Below are 23183 nucleotides of genomic sequence, written 5' to 3' on the forward strand. Positions count from 1 at the left end.
AGCTTCTCTTCTGCTCAATCTTCAAATGTTGGACTTCACTGCTTTCTCCTTCCCTCATGGTCAAATCTGCAAGTGGTAAGTACATAACACACATAGGTGTGTGTCTCAGTGCATTTCGTTTCCATTCCAGACCTTTCCCCTGAGTTCTAGTGCTAGGTTAGGTTCCAACCAGGTTCAATGTATTCAAAACTGAGTCCTCTTTCTCCCCTACCCCCCGCCCCCAATTCCTCTGCCTGTCCTCACTTTCTCAGTTAATGGCACCAACAGGTATTCAGAGCAAAAAACAAACAACAACAACAACAAAAGAAAAAACAAAAAAATGGTAGGGAAGGGGAGACACATATGCCTTCTTCCTCTCTAAATCTTCTCACCATGGACTTCAGGTTTCTCTCAGATCTTCGTACGCACCCTGGCCCACCCTTCCCATCCTGGGGGTTACCCAGGGCAGGCCCTATTCCTTACCTAGACAATCAACTGATCTTCTGGCCTCTGGTACTCCTCTCCTCATGTTTTCATGACCATCCGAAACTTCAGTCTTCAATCATTTCCCTGCATTTAACCCTTCAAAGGTACCCCATCGACTATACACATGAGTTCAACTCCCAGAAGAGCATATAAATCTGTTTGGTTCAGCACTAAACTATACTTTGAATTTCCTCTCTACCCACCCCGTTTTCCAGCCACAACGAGCTTCCTGTTATTTCCAGAACCGATTTTTTTTAAGTTTGTTTTTATTTATTTTGAGCAAGAGATAGCAAGCAAGGGAGGGGCAGAAAGAGATGGAGAGAAAGAATCCCAAGCAGGCCCCACATGGTCAATGCAGGGTCTGATGTGGGGCTTGAACTCCTGAAACTGTGAGATCATGACCTGAACCAAAGCCAAGAGCTGGACACTTAACCGACTGAGCCACCCAGGTGTCCCTAGGATAGATTTTCACACGTCAGTTTCTGCCATTCCTTTATAGGCATGCTTTTGATTCTCTTTTGCACTGAACATTCACTCATCTTTCAATATATCACCTCTTCTGTGAATAATATCCTGATGCTCTCTGGCAGAACAAAAGTTCTAAATTGCTTTGGTCCCCTTCTACTTCTTATACACACCTCTGATAAATAATTTCATCTGTGTGGTGACGGTCCCCCCAAGAGGAGGGAACTCAGGAGGGCAGGAAGAGCATTCGTCCCTGTGAACTCGGCACCCTAGTATTCAAGGAGCTCAATGGCGGAAAACTTCTGTGCACACAGAAGGCCTCCTCTCTGAACTCCCAGGCAACACACATGACATAAAACGATATGCTGACAGAAGAAGTTTTGTGAGAGCTTTAATGGCACGAAATGTTTATAGCTACAAGTTATACATGTATTGTAAACTGTATATAATGATACAAAGTGCTAACTAAATAGATGAAGAATGCATAATCACTTTGGCTCAGTTAATTCCAATAATTTCAACAACTGGTTCACTTAAAAATTCATCCCACTGGCTAAGTGTTCAGTTTTCACTTTTTACAACAGTAAATACTTTTGCTGCAAAGTAACTTGTTGCACTTTTTAATGTGCAAGTTTGTGCAGTTTTGCTCGTGATTCCATCTACGAATATTTTTAGCCAGCTTTCATCAATCAAGAAAGATGAAGCCTGCCTTTTAGTCCCCCAAACTGTAAACAGGCGTAAAGCTTTTAAAACATTATTCTTAAAACGTCAACTGTTACATGTTGAAGTCTCCTTTCTAATCACGCAATCTGTTTCTGTTTGACATAAATCTGGGTGGGAGCATCAACATGTATTCCATATGTTAGGGCTGTCAATAAATACTGCATGACTGTATCTTATGATAAGTTCTACTGTGATCATGTATTCATGTTTTAAGTAATAGTCCAAAATTTCACAGATATTTTAAGAAAAAAGAACTAAATTTATGTCTGATGTTGAAGAAAATCATAAACATACCCAAGTTCAACCACACTACTGATAGAATTGCTACTGAGTTTCAAAAGAGGGCAATGTGTTGCCTATAAAAAAGTTGCTCTTACTTTTTGTATAATTTTACTTTTCCCTCCCATGATACGGATTGTAATACAAGCTGTATATTACAGCGGTCCAACTCTTTAGTTCTTGCAACTTGATCGGCCTTTCCAGTTTTAGGCAGGCTTTTCAAAATCAGTGGGCCGTCAGATTCACTTTCCAAAACAAATTCAAATATGAACACTTGAAATAAATAGGTTATAGAAGGCAAATCAAGTGTTACCAGGTTTAAGAATAAGCTAGAAACAAAGTATAATAAAAAGATACCCAAAATTATTCAGACATCAACCGCTCGAAAGAAAACATAAAATAATTCAGAAAACTATTTTGGATATATCATCTTTCTCAAAGATAACCTGCTATATTCTTGAAGATAGCCAGAAATTATTATTGTTTTGTTTAATCTGTAGGTTATTTTCCACTACAACACATCCAGTTTACAAAATCTGATGTGAAAGAGAACAGAGTTAGATAGTTTCTGCAGACTGGCAAATCTATTATTGTCACTGCTCTTATCCCAGGCGATCTGATGCACTTGATTTAATGAAGAGATCGCCAGTTTTAAGATTACCAATGGTCCTCTAAATAGTCAATAGTCATGTCTACATCATAAACAGCAATTTATATATAAAACATATAATAGTATCCTTCAGAGTCATGCCAGGTGTTCCAAAAATCCAAGAAATCTACTTGCAATAACTGGGGGTCCTGATGCTTTCTAACAATTTGGTCCTAAAGCTTCACATTTTAGAAACAAACAAACCCAAATGCACAAACACACACAAGCCGATCACTGTTGCCGAGTGCCCTGGAACTTCAGGAGTTCACAACTGAAGATGGCTACGGGAGGAGAAAACCGTCAGCGCCTGCCCAATCGCAGGGACCACCGTGGGAAGGCTGGACAGGTGAGAGGGAAAGATCCGAAGAAAACAAACACCATCTTTTTAGAACTTTGTCAACTGTCCCCACAACCCACGTCTGGTTTTCAAAGCTGTGCGAGTGCTTGGAATCACTCCGAAACAATTACCTTCACAGTTTAAAGGCTTCAGAGTGTAAGTGGTGCTTCCTAAAACAAGAAGCCCGTATTTGTACCACAAATTGGAACTCGTTCCAAAGCCTCCTCTTAGGAAAAAAACAACAACAACAGAAGAACTTAAAAGTCATGAAAAATTCACATGCAGCTAAAGCTAATAAACATAAAAATACCAAACACACACAAATCCCCAAAGCAATTTCATCTATTTCTAGGTAGGCCTGAGACGTTCCTTATGAGTAATAGAGATTCTACACCATAGAAAAGACAGCATTACGACATCCTAGTATTAAAATACGCTCATGTGCTTTAGTTCTGATTCTACGTCATACCCATCGTTTATGTAGCTGGCCTCCTACAAATTAAAAGGCGCCATTAAGGAGGCTGTTTAGACAAAAAGTGGCTCCAAAGCTTGTTTAAAATAATTTTTTATTGCCCAGGATATTTTTTTTTGTGTGTCTTGGTTTTTTTTGTTTGTTTGTTTTCTTTTTTAATAACTATAAATTCAAGCTTAGGGAAGCTTGCCTTTGTCTTGAAAAAAACAAAACAACAAAGCTGTCATATCATTTGCTAACCTGATCTCATTTGAAGAGAGAGATGGTAGTTATCTTGCAAGAGCAAAATTTATACCACGAATGATGCAGGTCTAAGTCTGGTAGCACTAAAAGGAGACGATAGCATTGTTGACAAAATTATAATCTGCTGGTGGCATTTGCGGAAAAGAAGCCCTTGCAAATTTCTAAATAACAGTAAACTCTGTTAGGAAATTCTAAAGTGTCTTACAGGCCAAAAAGGGAATGAGGTTAGTAAAATGCCTCAACAGAGTTTGAATAAAATACTGGATTTGAGAGTTACTGGAACTTGGATATGTAAAAATAGGGTGGTAGGTTGGGTCATGCTTACAATGGTCTCAAGTTCAAATAAACTATTGTGACAATACACCACTTCACAGGTCACACGCTTGTCCAGGGGCTTTTCTTTCCTTCAGTAGGTGCTGGCAGAAGGTGTGCTCAGTCGCTTTCCAATATAGATGCTGAAAGGAAACAGAGTGTGTCACGTTTCATCGGCTTCAACAGGTGTATACCAGCTTTCCACAGGCTGAACTGTACTTAAAAACTAAATGTTTCAATTCTCGTAGAAGGCTAAAAGGTGTCAGTGCACAGTTCCCTATCATCCTGAAATCACTGCTGACTTACTTAAAACTAGTCAGCAGCCAGCCAAACTGGTTTTATATAATTATGTTTACTCATTAGGCAGGACTGGACAGCACAGGGGCAGCGATCAGACAAAAGTAAAACCAGAGAGAACAGATTCCCCAAAGAACAAAGCACAAACTTCCTTTGAGATGTTCCCTTACAGCGGACAGAGGTCTATTGATATTTGAGATACGACATACGGTAATGAGCCAAATCACAAAGCTGCCAGTGCCTTACAGTGGGCTCTTACGAACCATTTAACTCTTCAGGATCAGGCCTAACACTGCTTTCCCATGCCAAGCAAGCATTTTACCATTAAGTAACGTAAGCGGAAAGGAAGTTAAGGAAAATAGGAATTTAGTCCCACCCCTCCCAGTGTAACAAAACCAACCAACTTTCTCAAATCCTTTTTTCTACATTCATCGATAATAACACACTTATTCCAGCAAGAGAGAGAATCTGAAGACTCATGAAAGAAAGAGCCCGCACAAGGTACAAAAACCAACTCCCTGAGGGCAAATGAACTACTCTGCAGTCAATACTAAAAGGGAATTAAAAAAAAATTTTTTTTGAATGTTTATATTTTTGAAAGAGAGAGAGAGAGGCAGAGTGTGAGCAGGGGAGCAGAGAGAAATGGAGACACAGAATCCAAAGTGGGTTCCAGGCTCTGAGCTGTCAGCACAGAGCCCGATGCAGGACTCGAACTCACAAACCGCGAAATCATGACCCAAGCTGATGTCGGAAGCTTAACAGACTGGGCCACCCACGCGCCCCTATACTGAAAGGAAATTTAAAGTCCTACCCAGTCTGCCCTCACAGCAACCCCAAACGACACTCACACACTTCCTTCCGCACAAACACCTTCCATTCCGCTGTCTGCCATCACGGTCTTTGCCATCACAAAAACAGATCAAGCACCCAGAAAGACAAAAGGAGTCTATGGGAAAGTCACGTATATGTTTCCATGTTTGTGACTGTAAATACTCTCTCATATGCTGAGCTCCTTAAAGGGAAAATAAGGGATATCTCTTTTGCATATTATATAGAGAAAATGACTCCTTGTACATGCTTAAAGAGAATAACAGACCTTAAAAAAAGAAAGAAACTAACAGCTAGTGTTTAACTCCTAAAATTCTCCAAAAAAATAGATTTCCTCAACTGTTCGATCAAAAAAAAAAGAAAAAAAGAATTTAAAAGACTGAAAAATCAATCAGCTACAGGTAAACGTGGGGTCAATTTTAGAAGAGTCAATGAAAATGCTACAGGAAGAAAAATACAGGACCCCCACCAACCTACCAGTTTCACTCAAAGACTATTCAATAAAACTAAAAGGAGACGATAAAAGGAGTGTATTTTCCCATCTGGGGGAAAAAAAATGTTCACATCAGCCCCAAATTTATACACTAAAGGTTAGTTTACTTTAAAGCTTAGCTAATCTTGAATAATTTATAAACGACAAAACCCAAAAGGAAAAATCAGACACAGAAGAGCCCACTTAAAAATGATCACTACAGGACTAACACGAACTACTTACTTTCAAATAAGAAAAACAAAACTCCGCTATTAAAAATGCTTACCAATGTACCAATAACGTATCGGCTTCAACAGTTCTTTTAAGCTCACCCTATCTGCACTCAAACATTAAAAGGGGAACAATACAAACGGTCTCAGCCATGTTTCTTACATCTGGAAATAAAATAGGAGGGTAAAATAAATGGAAAACACGCTGGGAGTTCACCAGTACTTACCCTAGCCCCAAAGCCAAAACATGAGAGAGGAAGAGAGATGGAATGAACACTTTAAGAAATTCTGCGGAGAAGATACCCCCTTTCTTCATGGCCCCGCTTTTCCTCATGCTTAAGGAAACGGAGCGTTTGGGGTGTCTGAAGTGGAACTCCCTGGGGAAAGAAAGGCAGAGGAAGGGGTCAGAAATGCACTTGCTGAGAACACCTTGGAAATGAGTAGGTCCACCGCACGCTGGTAGTTCACACCTCCCCCGTGTCCAGAGGAGACACGGGCAAGAACTCACTTAGGTGGAATGTTTTCGGGTCTACTGGACCAGTCAGACACCCAGTCTACACTTTTCTTCAAAGCATCAACTTCTTTCTCTCCTTCTGCAACCTCTTCTTCTGACTGTAAAGAAGAATTACAACTTTAAAAAGAAAAACAAAGGAAGACCGATTCTTCCTACCACAAAAGACAAATCTAGACAGCAAATATATGAAGATCCTAAGGTTGTGCCTGGGCAATTTTCATGGAAGAAACATGACAGCTTTCTAAACAGGCTGACAAAATGATCTGAGATCACAGCATTCGAGATCTTAAAAAGAACCTGAGCGGGCCTCACTGCGGTTCTATCTAAGCAGAGGATGTGAACCTCAAAAAAGCGCACTTGGGGCTATCATGCTAGGTACAGTGCAGAAACCATTAATAACTGTTGAATCTGGGCAATGTTTCTTCACAGGCCCACTGCAACATTCTCTTCACTTTTGTACGCACTTAAAATTTTTCATTATTAAAACTAAAAGACAACATATCCAAATGTATATACAAACCAATTAAAGTGATGAGGGAAGAAATCAGTGGGAGAAGTGATGAAGAAGTAAATAATAATATTTATTAATCATTCATCAAAATACCAGCATCATTCTAAGCACTTCACATGCATTAATCTTTACCTTGCAACAACCCTACAAAAACAGGAATTACTGACATTCCATTTTACAGATGAGGAAATGAAGACATAAAGTCAGTAACTGCCTAAGGTTCCGTAATCAGTAAAAGGCGGGGCCAGTATTTCAACCTGGGCAAACGGTCTTCTACAGCCCCCACTCATAAGCATTAGGTTTTATTTTTTAGACAAATCACTAAACATTTCCCAAGGTTTATTCAAAAGTACTTACACCAAAAGTTTCTTGGACTCATTTATTTGCTACTGACTTAGAATTCGACATTTTTCCATCAGATAAATGAGAAAGAAGTCTTTGCTCTTGCTAACTATAGGCTATAGTTTCAGGCCAAGAACATGCAAAAGAAGCCACAGGAATTTTTAGGAGATATTCCTAAAAATGAACAGCAATGTTCACTCAGCTTTACAGAATGGATGCTAGGACCTCAAACCAAAGGGTCTCAGAGCAAACTATTTTGATTTGTTACTTTGCTTGAATAGGATTCATTCTTTGGCCAAAGCTTTCATTCTTTCCGCAGACAGCAATGAAATGCAGAACTTAATAGATCAACATGATTCTCTCTGACAGGCTAGTTCTTTTTGAAACAGGTGCCCCAGTAAGGTGGTTTCAGAATAAAATGGGCTACCTGCATCTAGAGACGATCGAACCGGAAGTAAAATCCCTGTGGATTTCTGCTACTCTGGTAGTACCATTCTTATTTAGTTCTGCTGGATTTAGCAAATTCCGCTGAATGACACAATGTAGCCTTTAGGATTAAGCTTTTTCCACTGGGTGTTGAGATTACTCAGAATCATGAGTTGGCTCTTTGTGAAATAAATCTGAAAACATCCTAAATCAAAAACAATAAACTGTTACAATTTACTTAGAGACCAGTTTGTGTACCCACAGTATCTGGCTATATGCAACACTGCACAACATTCTGCTTCCAGTTTCCGACTCTGGTCTCACATGTCTCTCCTTAAAACTGCTCGAAGATTTACATTTAAATTTGTGAACAGATCAGTATTTCCTACTTTCCAAGAGAATGAAAATGTGGTAAGATTTTACGCTCTAATTTTTTCGAAGCTGATGTCATTTTCTCTCAGTTGAGTGAAGCAAAGTTTTTAGACTACTAGTAAAAAACAAATAAACAACAACAAAATACAAATTGCCCAAATCAGTTTAGACTGCTTACCTTAAGAACCAAGAATCTCATGCTATCCTCGTTTACTACCACCGTGTGCTTCCCTTTTATTCATGTTAAATTTGCCAGTTTCAGGTTTTAAATTACCTTCTAATCCTTGGAATTCCGGAATATGGTAAAAATGTACTTAATCTAATTAATACGATTTGTGCTTTTAAACTGAATTATCCTCTCTCTACACCCACATCTAAAAAAATTCTCATCATTTTAGCCTGTTCTCGTGCGGAAGCCCCTCACCTTCAAATCACTTACATTTTCCTTCCTTGGGCCACTCAAGTTCTCTACATGTGACTATTAAACTGCATACAGTGGGGTCCCTGGGCAGATAAACCACAGTTTTACAAGAGGGAGAAGGGAGGACATCTTCAGTCTGCATCATGACTTCAAGAGACCATTTACAGTCAATTTTCTACTATAAAACAAGACTCTTGAGGACTATGGTCATAAAAGTATAGTCTGAATGATCCTTTTCTTAAATGCATTACCCCTTAGGCTTCTTCACAGCATAACTTAGCAGGCATGTTTTCGTTCATTCTCATGACCTTATGAGCTCTCCTGAAATCAATCCCCTGCAAGGACTTATTACAGTAGAAGGAGCAGGCCCAGACAGCCCTGGTTTCAATCCTGGCTCTATTGTGTATTGGCTTTGTGATCTTAGATAAGTAACTTCTCGAAGACAAAGTCTCACTTTCCCCATTTGTTCTCAGGGCTAACATCACCTCTTTCACTGGACTGAGAACATCGAAAGTGGGAAAAACTTTTTTTAGGAATAAATTTAGCACCAAGAATATATCTATCAGTGTCTTTCCTTTCTCCTAGAAAAGGCTGAAAATGTCATACATTCCTCGTATAGACATATATAAAAATGTTCAATAAAATCAAGTACCATAACAGTCCTGTGGTAACTGCTTCTGTTTGCTAACCCTAAACTTGCTTCTCATTCACAAATATAAAATGTGTCCTCCCAAGCCCTAAAGTTACTCATTTTTAAACGATCGTTTCTTCAATTTTAAAAAAGCAATGAAAAAGGCTTTTTGAAAGCTTAAGTAAATCATACCTACTGATGTCTTATTAAAAGTCTTACTTCAATGTTCCTTTAGGTACCTGTTTCTGAATAGGAACCACACTAGCAATACGACCATAATCCGACACAGAAGCCAAAAGATTTTCATTATCTTTCCTAAATTTCACAAATTCCTTTGGAATTCTAGGATGGATGCAGTCAGCTCTAGAATTCCATTTGAATTCAATTATCAGTGAAGGCTAATTGTACACTGCCACTCCATGAACCAGGAGAGCACCTATCAAAGTGTTTCATTAGGTGGTTAGGGAGCTTATTCGGGGGTGGGGGGGTGGGGGGAAGTATGTGTGAAGGGGGAGGGAGGTCTAAGATCAAATTAACTTGGAAAACACTTGGTTTAAATAAACAGATTCTTTTACTGCAGGAGTTGTCAGAGCCTTTAAGGTACTACTATGTGCTGTAAATACTGGGATGGGAGGGGGAGGGAGCACAGGGGCTGTATTATCTCCACTTAACTTGCCTTCAGGATTATTTTATGGAGCTTCCCATTGAGCAACTGTTTCTCGAAACACATTCTGGAAAAGGCTAATCTAGATTTTCAATCTGTCCGTACGAAAGACAATATGGATTGAGGATATCTTCCTCAGGAAAGACTACAACAAAGAATTAATTTCACTTCTCTGTCTTGGGATTCCTTAGTCCACTTTGCCATGGAAACTATATATTTTCTTCTTCATTAGTTATAGCACATCCACATGGCAAACTGGACATACGTAAGCCAGCAATTCAACAACTACAGTCAGAACAACTTCCTACGTGAGAGCCTTGCTACTATAACCTTCTCTATAAGATAAAGCTCATCATAATATAAATTTGTATTCAATCCACAGATCTGCGAGGTTTCAGGACAGCACAAATAGAATATAGGCAAAGCAGGGAGAAATTGTGCAGCCTTCGGAAACAGAAAATACTGGGTGCATCCAACATACCATGTAAAATGTTTCTAGTGCAAAGGGGTTTAGGACATTGTAAAGTGATAACCCCACAAAACAAAGTTTCTGTCAGAATCCATTTAAACAAACCTCCATCAAACACTCTGCAAGCACCTAACACAGGAGAGCAAGACAACGGTTCCTGTCCTCACGAATTTGCACTGACCCTTTTCGGTGAAAGTTAAGGGCTGGCTATGAACATTCTACATCACGAACAACAAGTATTTACTCATCGTAAGTTTTATAATATAAACCCTTGTAAGCTTTCAATACTATATCCGTTGATTTTACTAAAACATCAATTCCTAGTGAACTATTCTTATCTTCTTTAATTTAATGAACTCTGCAAAATTTAGATGAATTCTCTCTCTAGCTGTTGTATTCACTTCAAAAGTCACTGCTTTGATTTCAGATGCAGAAAAAGTTTTCATACCTGGCTCTACAGCTTTCCTTTTCATTCATTTTGTGACCTTACATAAAACTCCTCAGTTTTCCATTTATAAACTCAAGAAACTAGCCCAGAATACAGAATGATACATCATAGATAAGAATTTTCCAATTCTGGGGGTACCTGGCTGGCTCAGTCAGTTGAGCGTCCGACTTCGGCTCGGGTCATGATCTCACGGTCCGTGAGTTTGAGCCCCGTGTCGAGCTCTGTGCTGACAGCTCAGGGCCTGGAGCCTGCTTCGGATTCTGTGTCTCCCTCTCTCTCTGCCCCTCCCCCACTCACACTCTGTCTCTCTCTCTCTCTCTCCTTCAAAAATAGACACTTAAAAAAAATTTTAAAAAAAGAATTTTCCAATTCTTTTAGGGTGATAGGACCCCAAATTCTCAGCTGTAGAGAAGTACAAGGGCTGTATCATCCTAACCAAATTATACAACCAGAAACTGAATAACTTAAAACAGCTTCCAAGTACTTTTTAAAGTCTTCTATTCTTCAATATATTTTAGCAAAACACACTTATCTAGAGGTTCACATTTTTCCTAATTGTTTACTGTACATCAGAACAACGAACACATGCACACACACCTGAGAGCTATGGTCCCTGCTGGTGTGCATCTCCACATCAAACATAATCTGCCCATCTTCTTGTGGGGAAGGGCTAGAAGAGAAAGAATTTAGCCATTAATTTTAGTTCTCATTTTGCCAAGTAAATTAACCTCCACTGGAAATTAGAAAACTGAAAGTTACAGTAGAATTGGTTTTGAAAAAGCCGCAAATCAAAAAGTATTATCTTTTCTGAAATCAAGCACTCTTGTTTCCAAAATGTTCTGGAATTTTGTGTGGTGGTGATGAATTTCTTTGCAATGATAAATTTCCTTATTTTTCTCTTTTTCCAATAAAGGTACGATGATCTACAAATTCAGAAAGGTGGTTTGGGATTCTTTTGCTCAAAACTCTTTCCTCATTAAATAATTCATCACCAGCAAGTCTCAACATGTGAAAGCAGTTTTCAGAGCCTAGTTGGTTCCCAGCCTCCTGAGGAGCTTCCTGGGTATAATCTGAAACCGGCCCCCAAATGGGAGGGCGAGGAGAGCAAAAGAGGCAGGCCACCCCACATCGGTAGGTGACGGCTTTGAAGAGAGAGGGAACTTACAGATGAGGTTTGTCTTGGGGTGACAGTAAGTCGAGCACATCAGATTGCCATCAGCCTGCCACATCTTAAAAGTTCATACAGAGGCCTTAACTGGGTCTAGTCACATATGCCGTTCAAACAGTCTCAATACCACATTTCTGTCTCAAAGCTGTATTCCTCAGGCAGCTTCTGAGAGCTGGGAAGGTAGGCACATTCCAAGGTCAGGAGAGGGGCTGGGGAGCCTCCAGTTGCCCAAGTCCAGCTTCAGGGTCAATCTGCGGTCACGTCTTCTCGAACACCTCCTCTGGCACTCTTTCAAAGGGTCTTCAAGTTTAAAATTGTGCTCGCGATACTATTACGATTTATTTGCCTTTGTCATTCTTATTCTGTCATGTCTGTCATTCTTACTCCGTGTATCGTGAAACTTTCCAAAGGCTACATGATGTGTTTTATGACAACAGACCCAATGCAAAAGCAGAGGAGAATCCAGCTGTTTTCTATTAAAGCCAGATATTAAAGAGATTTGCAAAAATGTAAAACAATGCTACTAATTCTTACTAATTTTTTTGGTTATGAAAAAGTTGCTTTTCATTTTAAAAAGCTACTTATATTGAAATGCAAAGGGTTTATTATTGTTGAATGAGTGCGTATTTTGAAACTTTGTTTTAATTTCTAATACAGTTAAATGTTGAAATATATAACCCACATAATCCAAGGACTTTTGGGGATCCTAATAATTTTTAGGGCTGTAAAGGAGTACTGGGACCAAAGAGTTTCAGAACCACTATTCTACTTGTTTCAGAAATATTTGCTGTGAGATATCTCAGAGTGAATTACTGAAGCTCATACATGAATATGGAACTTTAATGAAAAGTATAATATTCCCCAAAACAGAAATTTACAGATAAACTTTTCGACAAAACACGTGACTGCAAACTATCTTGATACAATAGATGAACACAACATGCTAAGTTCTATTCTTAGTTTTGTCAGCGATTCCTTGTGTAACCACGGCAGGTTGTTGCTTCTCGGCCTTTCGGCTAAGATCAAGTATAACACAACAGGTCACTAGATTTTCCAGTATACACCCCGCCCCCACCTCCCAAATCTAAACTGAAGTATGGATGAAAACGCTCAGGCCTGACTTGTTCAAAGGACTAGATATTAACTGTTCAAGATACCAAGAGCACGTGTAGAATGTTAACATATAGAAATGATGGTGAGACACACTCAAAAATAAGTTCACCTGAAATCTGTCAGACTGATTCGGCCTAGGAGCCTCAGACTATTATCATTGACACAAGAGAGTCCTAAATAGGGACGGCAAGAGAGAAAAGCTGATTCTGTACTGCACATTTTAGTGTATTTAGAAAATTTTGGTCTTAAACTAGGAATCTCAGGCTACAGCACAGGAACCAGGTAGGAGGCACTCTTGTCCTCAGTTTACTGTCCTTATGCTCCAACACATTGAGTTCACAGCCAGAGATCCAGTTAAGGGCGAGCCTTCCGTAGCCATAAGCAGGTCAACACAGTAGAATGACACAGTCAAGAACCCTACAGGAGCACTTCTCTCCTTCTACACTCTTCTTTATCGTTGGAACCAATCCCACTTAGGAAAATACTCAATGTTTCACTGGTCAATGGTTTACTCCTCCTAACAATGTGAAATGCATTAGAGCTTCAATTCTGGCTCATGATAGAATTAGCCGGGGAGCTTTTAAAATATCCTGTCTCTACCCCACCCCTCACAACGGAATGAGAATCTCTAGGGATGGGGTCTGTGCACTGGTATTTTTAAAAGCTCCCTAGGCATGTCTGGTGTGTAGGCTGAGAACTCCCGCAATACCCGCAATAGGGTGAAATGTGATATAAAACACAGGGGGGTTATCTTCTTACAACCGCCACAGTGACAAAAATGTATCTGTGGGATAATTTTTAAATTCCAAGTTCGGTTGGTCCTTGAACAATACAGGGTGCTGAGGCCACCCCACAAAGTTAAAAACCTGTGTATAACTTTTGACTCCCCCAAAACTTAATCGCTAATAACCTACTTTTGACCAGAAGCCTTACGGATAACATAGTCAACTGACACATATCCTGTATGTTATATGTATTGTCTAGTGTATTTTTACAATAAAGTAAGCTAGAGGAAAAACATGTTAAAGATAATCACAAGGAAAAAAAAACACATTTACAGTATTGGACTGTATCGAAAAGCATTCACACGACCATGCAGTTCAGACTCACGTTGTTGAAGGGTCACTGTATACATAAATTAGCTTTGAGACTAATATCCAAGAATCCTAGAATTTCTCCATCTATAAGAAACACTTCTCAATGACTTCAAATATAGGGATGCATGGCAATTCAAATGACCTGAATTTTGAAGACATTTCTGAATGTTAAAATGTGTTATATAGCAGGGGAGAGTATTACTGAGCTCGAGCTGTAGGCCTTCTCTGAAAGATGACCAGGAACCCAGCGCGTAAAGGCACACAAGCTGAGGGACAGGAAAGTGCTCGAAGGCATGCGCCACGCCTCACTTCACATGTTTAAAGACCTAACTTGAACATGATCGTGAGAAAGTAAATTCATGTCCAATCACAAGTATAACTACAACCACAAGTGAAAGAAGTTGACCAGAAAAGCAAGCAAGGGACTTCTTCTCTGCTCAATGACCACAGCAAGTGAACAGGTTAAGGGACACATTGATGCCAATCATCAATGGTCATGTACTTGAATGCAGAAAAGCCTTAGAAACAAGCCTAGAACAAGCAGAAAACTTCAGAAACGCATAACGAGTCCCGTAATATAAATGCAGCGTAATAGAAACTTCATTCTGAAAGACAGACGAATGCTGTTGCTACTGGGATCAGTGGCAAGCTGCTCAGCAAAGAGCCATCTGCTCTGCTTCTAACGAGGCTCCTGGGAAGTACAGGGACAGAGGCAGAGGCGGGGGTGCGCGGTGGGCCAGAGCCAGCAACCCAGTCCTCTGCTACCTTGGTGACATCGGTGGATCATAAGACAGGCAGGAACTTCAAACGTGACTGAACTCCTGTTTCTCCTTTTAAACTTTTTCTGATATATAAAATGTGCTATATATACATTTTACACAAAGTACAAAAATGTTCAGAAGAAGAAAAATATCCATAATTCCATCCCTTAGAGATAATCACTTTTATTTTTAGTACCCATTTTTAAGTGTTTCCTTAGCCTTTTCCTCGTGCGTTTGCATTTTCTCCATGGATAATATCAGTTAACTCTTAGTTAACCACATCATCCAGTATCCCGTAATGCTAACGTATGGCCGTCACAGACCAGGAGGTGTTAGGTAGATCACCATGTCATTTAATACCGCGTACCCCGGGGGAAAAAAAAATGACGCTTACACTGAAAAGCAAACAAACAACTTGGTTTCATTCAACTCAATCACCGTGCCCTTACTCTTTCACCATAAGCAGTTCTTCATCAGTGGAATTACTTTTCCCGAGTTAAATATAGAAATATGAGGTCTAAAATAAAAGTTCCTCTGAAGAAACAGAATGGCCTCCCAAATTAACTATCTTGATAGCCGGTGGTCAGTGTTTCCACCCTGCAAATTCTGCCGTAACTTGCATCAGCTGCAGTTCCTAGGACTCAGAAACATTTACGGAGTGTTACTACACACCAGCACCATGACTATCAAGGGTACCACGGAGATGAAACATGACCCCTGCTCTTCGGAGACTCACAAGCTAGAAGGGGGGACAGACATAGAAGAGGTGACTGGCAGAATGTGATCTCTGAAACAGGGACACAAAGGAAAATGGGAAAAAGTTGGATTCATTCTACAAGTAAACATTTATGCCCTTGACTTTTAAACCGATAAATATCAAAAAATGATACACTCTGAGTAAAGAAACTGATTTAATCTAGGGGAAAACACTAGGGACTCAACTATTTGTCAATTAGCTCTGTGATTTAAATTCACATGCTGCAATAAATCAGGAGTCATATTTTGTCAAATAAAGACGAAAGCAAATTTATTTCTTCTAATGGGAATTAACCTTGTAACCCGTCTGTTTTCCGAATTCTACCAAATCATGGATCTCACTTACCTGTCACAGTGAGAACTGGCTCTTGAACTACTCTGTCCTGATTCGTGTTGTGCGTCCAAAAGAATCTTTTCCATGTCTCCATTGTGGATAGAGGATGAGGAAGGTACGTGTTCTAGCCCCCCATTTTTCCCGTTGCCATTATCATTGCCATTGCTGCTGTTCATAGGGAGCTCCACCCAGGAACCTGTTGGACGAGTCAGATAGCTTAAGTTAACCACAGCAGAACCAAACTCTGTCATGTGCCCACAGATGCGAATGTGGTGAATTCCGATAAGAATTCGGTCTTGCCTTAAAGCAAACGTAGAAGTACTCTGAAGACAATAAATAAGGAGCAACAGAAGTCTAAAAATGTGTATAGTTCTTGTTCCTGAAGTAGCTCATGCAATCAACCAATTTAGAAGAAGCTGGAACTCTAACCACTAGTATCTTAGAAAATGTGTTTTTCGGCCAATTTTCTCTCTAGTTAAAGCTTAGTTTATATACAATAAGCACTCCTCTGAAAACTCTGAGATTGCTTTCCAAAAAATAAATGGCTACTTTATTACAAGACAGCCTACTTATCTTCAATATTTTAGTTATAGATGTATTTAATGTAACACATATTTTTCCCCAAAGTCTACTTCAGCTATTTAGTTGTGCCCTCCCCACAGATAAAATAAACACATGGCTTAGAAACTTCATGAAAGTCATCTAAATAAGTCAACAACTGTCTTAATTAGTATAAACAATTGAGAAGCTCCCAGAGAACTTAACTCCAATCGTAAGTTTCAATTTGTGTACACATGTGCAAAATGAACGAACGCATCCAGCTCTTAATTAAATCAGGTGGTAACACTAAGAATTCTGAAAAAGCTCGTCTCCATGCCACCGATTAGTTTCTTCCTTTCCTCTGTACCTCACCCCTTTCTATTCCCTTTCTCTATGTACTAACCGTACCTTGTGGACTTGACTTTTCTTCTCTCCCACGAGCTCCTACTTTCTAGGGTTTCATTAAGCCTTGTTGGTTTTAGGGAAGAAACTACTGTGCATCTGCACAGGAGACACTGAGGTTTTCTCAGGCAAACAGTCAAAGGGGGTGGAGCCACGGGAAAGGGGATGTGGCCTCGGTAATCTGGACAGCTCTTGAAAATATTTACTGGCTCCATGAGTTTGCGGACACATTAAGATGCTTTAATTTTAATAAGAATTGGCAGCAGTAGCCAACAGGCCAACTTCACAACAAAAAGAGATAGTGATGGATTTGCTTCATACTTTGCATATTTTTTTATTTATTTTATTTATTTTTTATTTTTAAAATTTATTTTACTTACTTTTGAGACAGAGAGAGACAGAGCATGAACGGGGGAGGAGCAGAGAGAGGGAGACACAGAATCCGAAACAGGCTCCAGGCTCTGAGCTGTCAGCACAGAGCCCGGCGTGGGGCTCGAACTCACGAACCGCTAGATCGTGACCTGAGCCGAAGTCGGACGCTTAACCGACTGAGCCACCCAGGTGCCCCGCATATTTTGTTTTAGAAAATATAATGAAGCAGGCTGGTAGGGCCATCTCTCTAAACTCCCAGCATAAGTGTTAAGCGTTCTGTGGCTGAACAGTCTTCCATCAGTAAATCACAAGTAATCACCAAAACAGGCTCAAACCCTCAAATGGACTATTAATGAAGTGAGGACTATTCTAGATCCAAAGTGAACACATCATCCTTCTATGAAGGAACAGCTCAAAGGTGACCTGCCTGGAAATCAGACTCCACCGCCTGCTCTCTGCCCGTATTTCTCAGCTTCAGTATTCTCATTTGCAAAACAGATATAAAAGCACAGACCCTACCTCAGAGCTGCTCTGAGGATTAACTAGAGGAACACGGGTGAAGTGCCTAGTAAGTGGGAGATATTCAGCTATCCGCTAGATAAACGAGTTTGTCCTTGTCCAGTACTTAGAACCGTGTTTGCTGAATAAAAATGAAGTTACCCTTTCCTCCCTTTCCCTCCACAGCAGTCCCAGTGGGGGTCACAGCCCAATAACCACAACCAAATCTTTGGGACTCTACTGCCAAACAACACGGTTGCAGGACGTCCCCGCGACCTCATTCTATACAGAAACAAAAATGGACAGACTAGGTAGAGTTCAAAATGGATTAACAAATTCGACTAACAAAGCTAAGACAGACTGAACACTAAAGGTAATTTAACTAAATCCTTGGAGTGCCTCTGGAGTGTAGAAGAAACATGCCAAAAGCATCCCTAAATTTAGAGCTCTGCAAAGTATTTTAACTGGAGAGACAGAAAAAGAAAGAGGTATATGATAAGTTTTTTTCCTACTCCTATTGTTTTCTACAATTTCAAACTTACTTTAAACCAACAGAATCAGTTCTTCTTGTACTGAAGCCTAATGTATAAACAACACAAACAAAAGACCTGAGCTGCTCTGGTAGAAGAAGTAAGGAACCAGGAGTTCCCGATGGATCTCTGTGGAAGCCAGTCTTCCCTAAAATACAATTAATGTTCACTTCAAGTAGCTGATCAAAGAGAAAACCAGCTGTAACAATATCAGGTTTTCCACACCTCACCTTTTTGAAGGACTTCCAAACCAATGTCTAGGTTCTACTTCCAGCATTAAAAATAGGTAAGCAATCATAATCTACGAACTTGAGAAGACACACCTGGAAAAGCTTGGTAAAAGTGATTTCTGTAACTGGCTTCACACCCAGCATAACTGAAGGCATTTCCACTTAAGGCAGACAAAAATTTGGGGCATATATTAATATCCGTGGTTAAGAGCACAGAATGAAGCCAGACTCCCTTTCTAACACTTAACAGCTGTTACACCCCAAACAGGTTACTTAATCCCTTACTAGTTTTCTCACCTGTAAAATGGGGATAAAAATTATATCTACCTCAGAGGGGTGCACGAAGACAACATGAATAAAGTACTGAGAAAAATAAGGAAAATCATTAGTACATGGTATGTGTTAGCTAATATTGTAATTATACTCTGTATCTTTTAAGAAACACTTCTTAATGCAAAAATGTGTTTCTTGAAAATAAACATACATAAAGTAAAAATACCTTTCTTCCCAATCTCCTATTTCTACTCCCAAATAAAACCACTTTTAAAAAGTTCATAATGTAAACTTCCAGAGCTTTTTCGATAGTTGTGCTTTTTGCTTTTGTCTTTACAAAAAAATTGAATCATACTATACATATTTTTCTGTAAAAAGTGTTTTTTACCTAACAGTTTGTAGATATCTTTCACCATCAATGCATATTACCTTACCTCATTCTTTTAAACAACTGCTTTGCATCTCATAAAGATATACCATACTTCAGCCATTATCCAATGTCGATGGTTAATGATAACCGAAATTGTTTCTAATATGATGTTATTACAATCAGGTCTTCAATAGAGTGTAATTTGACAATATGCATTAAGACACCTAAAAAGGTAGACTTTCCCTAACTCAACAATTCTCCAGATATATCATCTATGGAAATAAACTGTACTGCAGAAACACCTATGCACACAGATATTAAAAGGCTACCTATCAGCTTTATTTTTTGAGTAAAATGGGAAAAAAGTAAACCCGTCTTTCTCAATAGATGGACTACACATGCTTTTCGTTACCTCGTTCATTCTTGATTTACAGCTTCAGAATTTCTTGATGTTCTAACTCTACCAATCCTCATAAAGTCCCTTTCTACTTGGAAAGGAAACAAGATATGAGGATTGTGCTGTCCAAGCAATACAAAGTAGAAAAAAATCTCAGTGAATTCTCTTCCTAAAAATCAAGCTTTAAAAAAAAAAAAAAAACAAAAAAAACAAAAAAAAACTGGCAGGCTCTCTCTGTTATATTAAGTCTACTTACAAACTGAAAAGTGTTCTTATGCCAGACTGTACATATACACCATACATGAGATATTTTCTCAAATCTTTGAGAATTGCTAAGAGATTCAGAACTGCTAAGAGATTCATGCTTCTATATTTTCTAATCTAGTACATCATGAAGGCTGGTTCAGTAATTGTGATTATATTCATGACTGTATGCTGTATATACTCTTTCTAGTTTTATAATTACTAGTTCAATCCTCTTGCAAGAAGGGGAGTGGGAGAGCTGCAGGGCACAGGAAGGGAGAGAAGGAGGAAGAGTATTTCTCATTTTTCCCCCCAACTTTCCAAGGTCCCATGTGTAACTTTCATCCTAACCAGCAGAGATACATTTCATCATGTCTTATGTTCTTTCCTCCAAGCCTTTATTTTATTTCAAGCACTTGATGCTGGAATGCAGACCAAGAACAGTCACTGATCTTCTTCTAAAAAAAAAAAAAAAATCATTTTGCACGAAGGAGTACTTACACACCAGTTACTAATATATTCAAGAATAGTATCGTGAAGCAGTGAAGTTTCACATGCCATAGACTCAAAAGCTCTCTGGCCATACTGGGGAAACAAGTGCATCATGGTTGAAGATGTTTAAAAAGAAAAAAAAAAAAAAAAAAGGCTGTACTTCCTACATTAAACAACAAGAATTATTATATAACATAAATGTCCTATACAAATATTAAGTAACTTGACAGTATTCTTAAGACTAGAACTGAGACTGGAAACTGGAAAAACATCATTTTAACTTTGCCAGTATTCTGTATATTTGTCCATTAATTTGTAAGGAAGGTGAACTGTTCCCCTACAATGGTAAACTAAAAAAAAAAAAAAAAAAAAAAGTCAGAGAAAGCTTTCATTACTTCAAATATTTCAATAATTTGCTGTTAAAACTCTGTTTTGATTCCTGAACTTAAGATAAAAATCACAAGCCACAGATAATCTGTACAACGAGTTCATCTTCTGTGTTTGACAGTGGTGCAACTTTACTCAACAAAGAACTTCAACTTATCAACAATTTGGGTGGTATTAGATGTCTGAATAAGTTGTTTTGCCCAGTGCCCAAAAATCATTTGAAGGAATCAGGAAGGCTTCTTGTTTGGTATGAACCACTGTTGTATAATGAACTGAAAAAACAAACAGAATAAAAGGCAAGAGGGGAGTCATTAAATATGGCACTGCCTAAAAGCTTTTCAGTAACTTTTCAAAGCTCACCCTACCCCAAATAAAATACTTGCTATCTAGCAGATTTCCCAAAGCACCATTTGGATATCACACACAGACTGAAAGTTCTACTTCTGTTAAGAGCTAACACGAACGCAGCAGCAACGGACTGTCCCAAAACATCAAATACCGCATAGGGTCTTCCAGACACAGAGGTAAACCATCACATACAACTCAACCCCCTTTGTTGTTTTTGCTAGCTGGTCAAAGGAAAACTAAAATGTCTTTTTTTCTGTGAAATCATGCATGCATACTAACCAACTGGCCAAGTCTAAGCGCTGCAGGATAAGAGGGAGTACAATGAAGAAAGAGTACACCAAAAAGAGCTAGCTGGCTAGGCAGGTCACTTCTGCTCATAAGGCAGGATAACATACTGAGAGAATAGTAAACACACATAACCAGGGCATTCTGGGCCACTGACGTGTCCTGAAAGGAGCACTAGATCATTTGAAAGTAGAAATCTCAGCTCTAAGTCCTAGCCTGCTGTGAACTTGGACAACACACTTTTACTCTCACCCTGCTCCTTTACCAGTAAACAGAGGCAGTTACCTCTAAAGTCTTCCTATTCTGAAATCCCATGCTTCTAAGAGAGTGCTAAAAACAAGTTAAGTAGTGTTTAAAATGCACATTAACACATGAAACGAATAACGTTTAAAGACACATAAATTAATCCTTACTGTGGGAAATAATATATAATCTTACAGTCCAGAACATAAGACACTTATAAGTTTTAAAAACTCCACCTTTCAGAAATCCATCCATCAAAAGATGGAACAGGAGCAATAAGCAATGAAAACATCTTAAAATAAGAAAATTCTATCCCCATCTTGCGGGGACAGGAATTCTTTTCCCTAAAATAATTTTCAGGCCATGTTGGAACACCTCCCTCTTATGAAAGAGATTGCAATGCCTTGAAGTGTCATTTAAGCATCCAAATGATTTTTAAATGATTTCATCAGGCCATATGCTAACTGTCCCAACTACCTCTTTTATGAGATCAATTGTGGAAAGAAAGGTTAGGCAAGAACCTTTCCAAGACTCTGAGCTTTAAAGACAGCTAGGAACAATCTTAGGACAAGATGTCTGAGCACCGCAATGTCTGGATAAGCAACTGTAGTTGCTCATAACTCAATACTGCACATGGACTTCCAAGCGCCCGACTGCATCAGTGTGGTTTTAAGCCCGTTTCTGAACATTTATTGCCCCAGACTCCAAGATTTATGCAATCTCGGGTTTAAAGAGGCCGGTCACAAGAGGTTTTCAGGGCACACAACTCCATCGTTTCAAAAACAAAACAAAAAACTCACTTGGGCCAACTCTAAAAGAAAAAAAAAAAAAATCTCAGAAAAAAAAAAAAAAGCATAGCCTCCTCACACCCCTCACTCCCCACCACGCGCGATACAAGTAACCACTAAATTGCCAAATAATTTTCCTGGCCAGCCTGTGGTAACAAAGGAAGGGAACCAAGGGGCTCACATTCCAAGCCTTGGGGGAAGGCCGACCCAGAGAGGGGAGGTCCGCCGGGCCAGGCCCGAGCCCCGCTGCACACCTGACCTCCCACGCGTCTGCCGGCCGCCCCCTCCCCTCGGCCCGCCGCCCGCGTCCATCCCCCGGCGTCCCCGCTGCACGTCCCCATCCCTGCCCACGTCCCCTCCGCCGCCCGCTCCGCCCACCCCGCCCTCACCGCGCCCCAAGGCCCGCCCCCCGCGCCCCGATTGGCTCCGCTCGGGGGCCCACCACAGGTGGGATCGGCTCGCCCCCCTTCTCCTCCCACCCATCGGCCCTCCCCGAATGCGAACCCAAGCAGCTCCCCACCCAAGACCCCAGGAGGGAGGGGAGACAGGGCTAGAGGAAGACAGGAGCAACTCGCCCTGACAGGTGACGGGAGCTGTCAGTCACCCGCACATCCTCAGCCGGGGCCAATGGGCTGCCTTCTCCTCCCGCCCTCCGCGCGGAGCTGGCGGCCGCGGCCAGAGCAGCTCCTCCTCCCCCATCCTCTTCACCGAGCCCGCCGGCCCAGCACTCACTGTTGAGGCCGGCTGTCGGGGCCAACGGCTGTTCACCCTCCTCGCAGTTGTTGTTGTTGTTGTGGGGGGGCGGCGGCTGTTCTACTAAATGAGACGACATTGTCGGGCGGCTGGAAGACCCGCGGCCGAAGCAGGACCGTCTCTGGTTCTCGGGCAGCAACACAACAAGCCGAGTCCCCCGCCCCCTTTTCTGCGCCTGCGCAGCCCCTCCCCCGCCCCTGACGTCAGGGTCCGCTAGGGCCACGTGATGACAA

General features: G+C 40.3%; 1 protein-coding gene across 2 annotated transcripts; it reads right to left on the bottom strand.

The window, feature by feature from the left end:
• Window positions 1–1305: 1305 nt before the first annotated feature.
• Window positions 1306–23121, bottom strand: BNIP3L (BCL2 interacting protein 3 like). Of its 2 annotated transcripts, none has more exons than XM_042983183.1 (6): window positions 22930–23121; window positions 15812–15995; window positions 11168–11240; window positions 6281–6384; window positions 6000–6149; window positions 1306–4088 (listed from the first exon to the last, which is right to left on the bottom strand). In XM_042983183.1, exons 1-6 carry the CDS (start codon window positions 23027–23029, stop codon window positions 4040–4042), a joined length of 660 nt encoding a protein of 219 aa, XP_042839117.1. In that variant the 5' UTR covers window positions 23030–23121; the 3' UTR covers window positions 1306–4039. The 2 variants fall into 2 exon arrangements, with proteins under 2 accessions (XP_042839117.1, XP_015398287.1); XM_015542801.2 differs by lacking the exon at window positions 22930–23121 and adding an exon at window positions 16748–16861.
• Between the last annotated feature and the right edge of the window lie 62 nt (window positions 23122–23183).

The sequence above is a fragment of the Panthera tigris genome, chromosome B1 (genome assembly GCF_018350195.1).
Source record: "Panthera tigris isolate Pti1 chromosome B1, P.tigris_Pti1_mat1.1, whole genome shotgun sequence".
Lineage (NCBI taxonomy): Eukaryota > Metazoa > Chordata > Mammalia > Carnivora > Felidae > Panthera > Panthera tigris.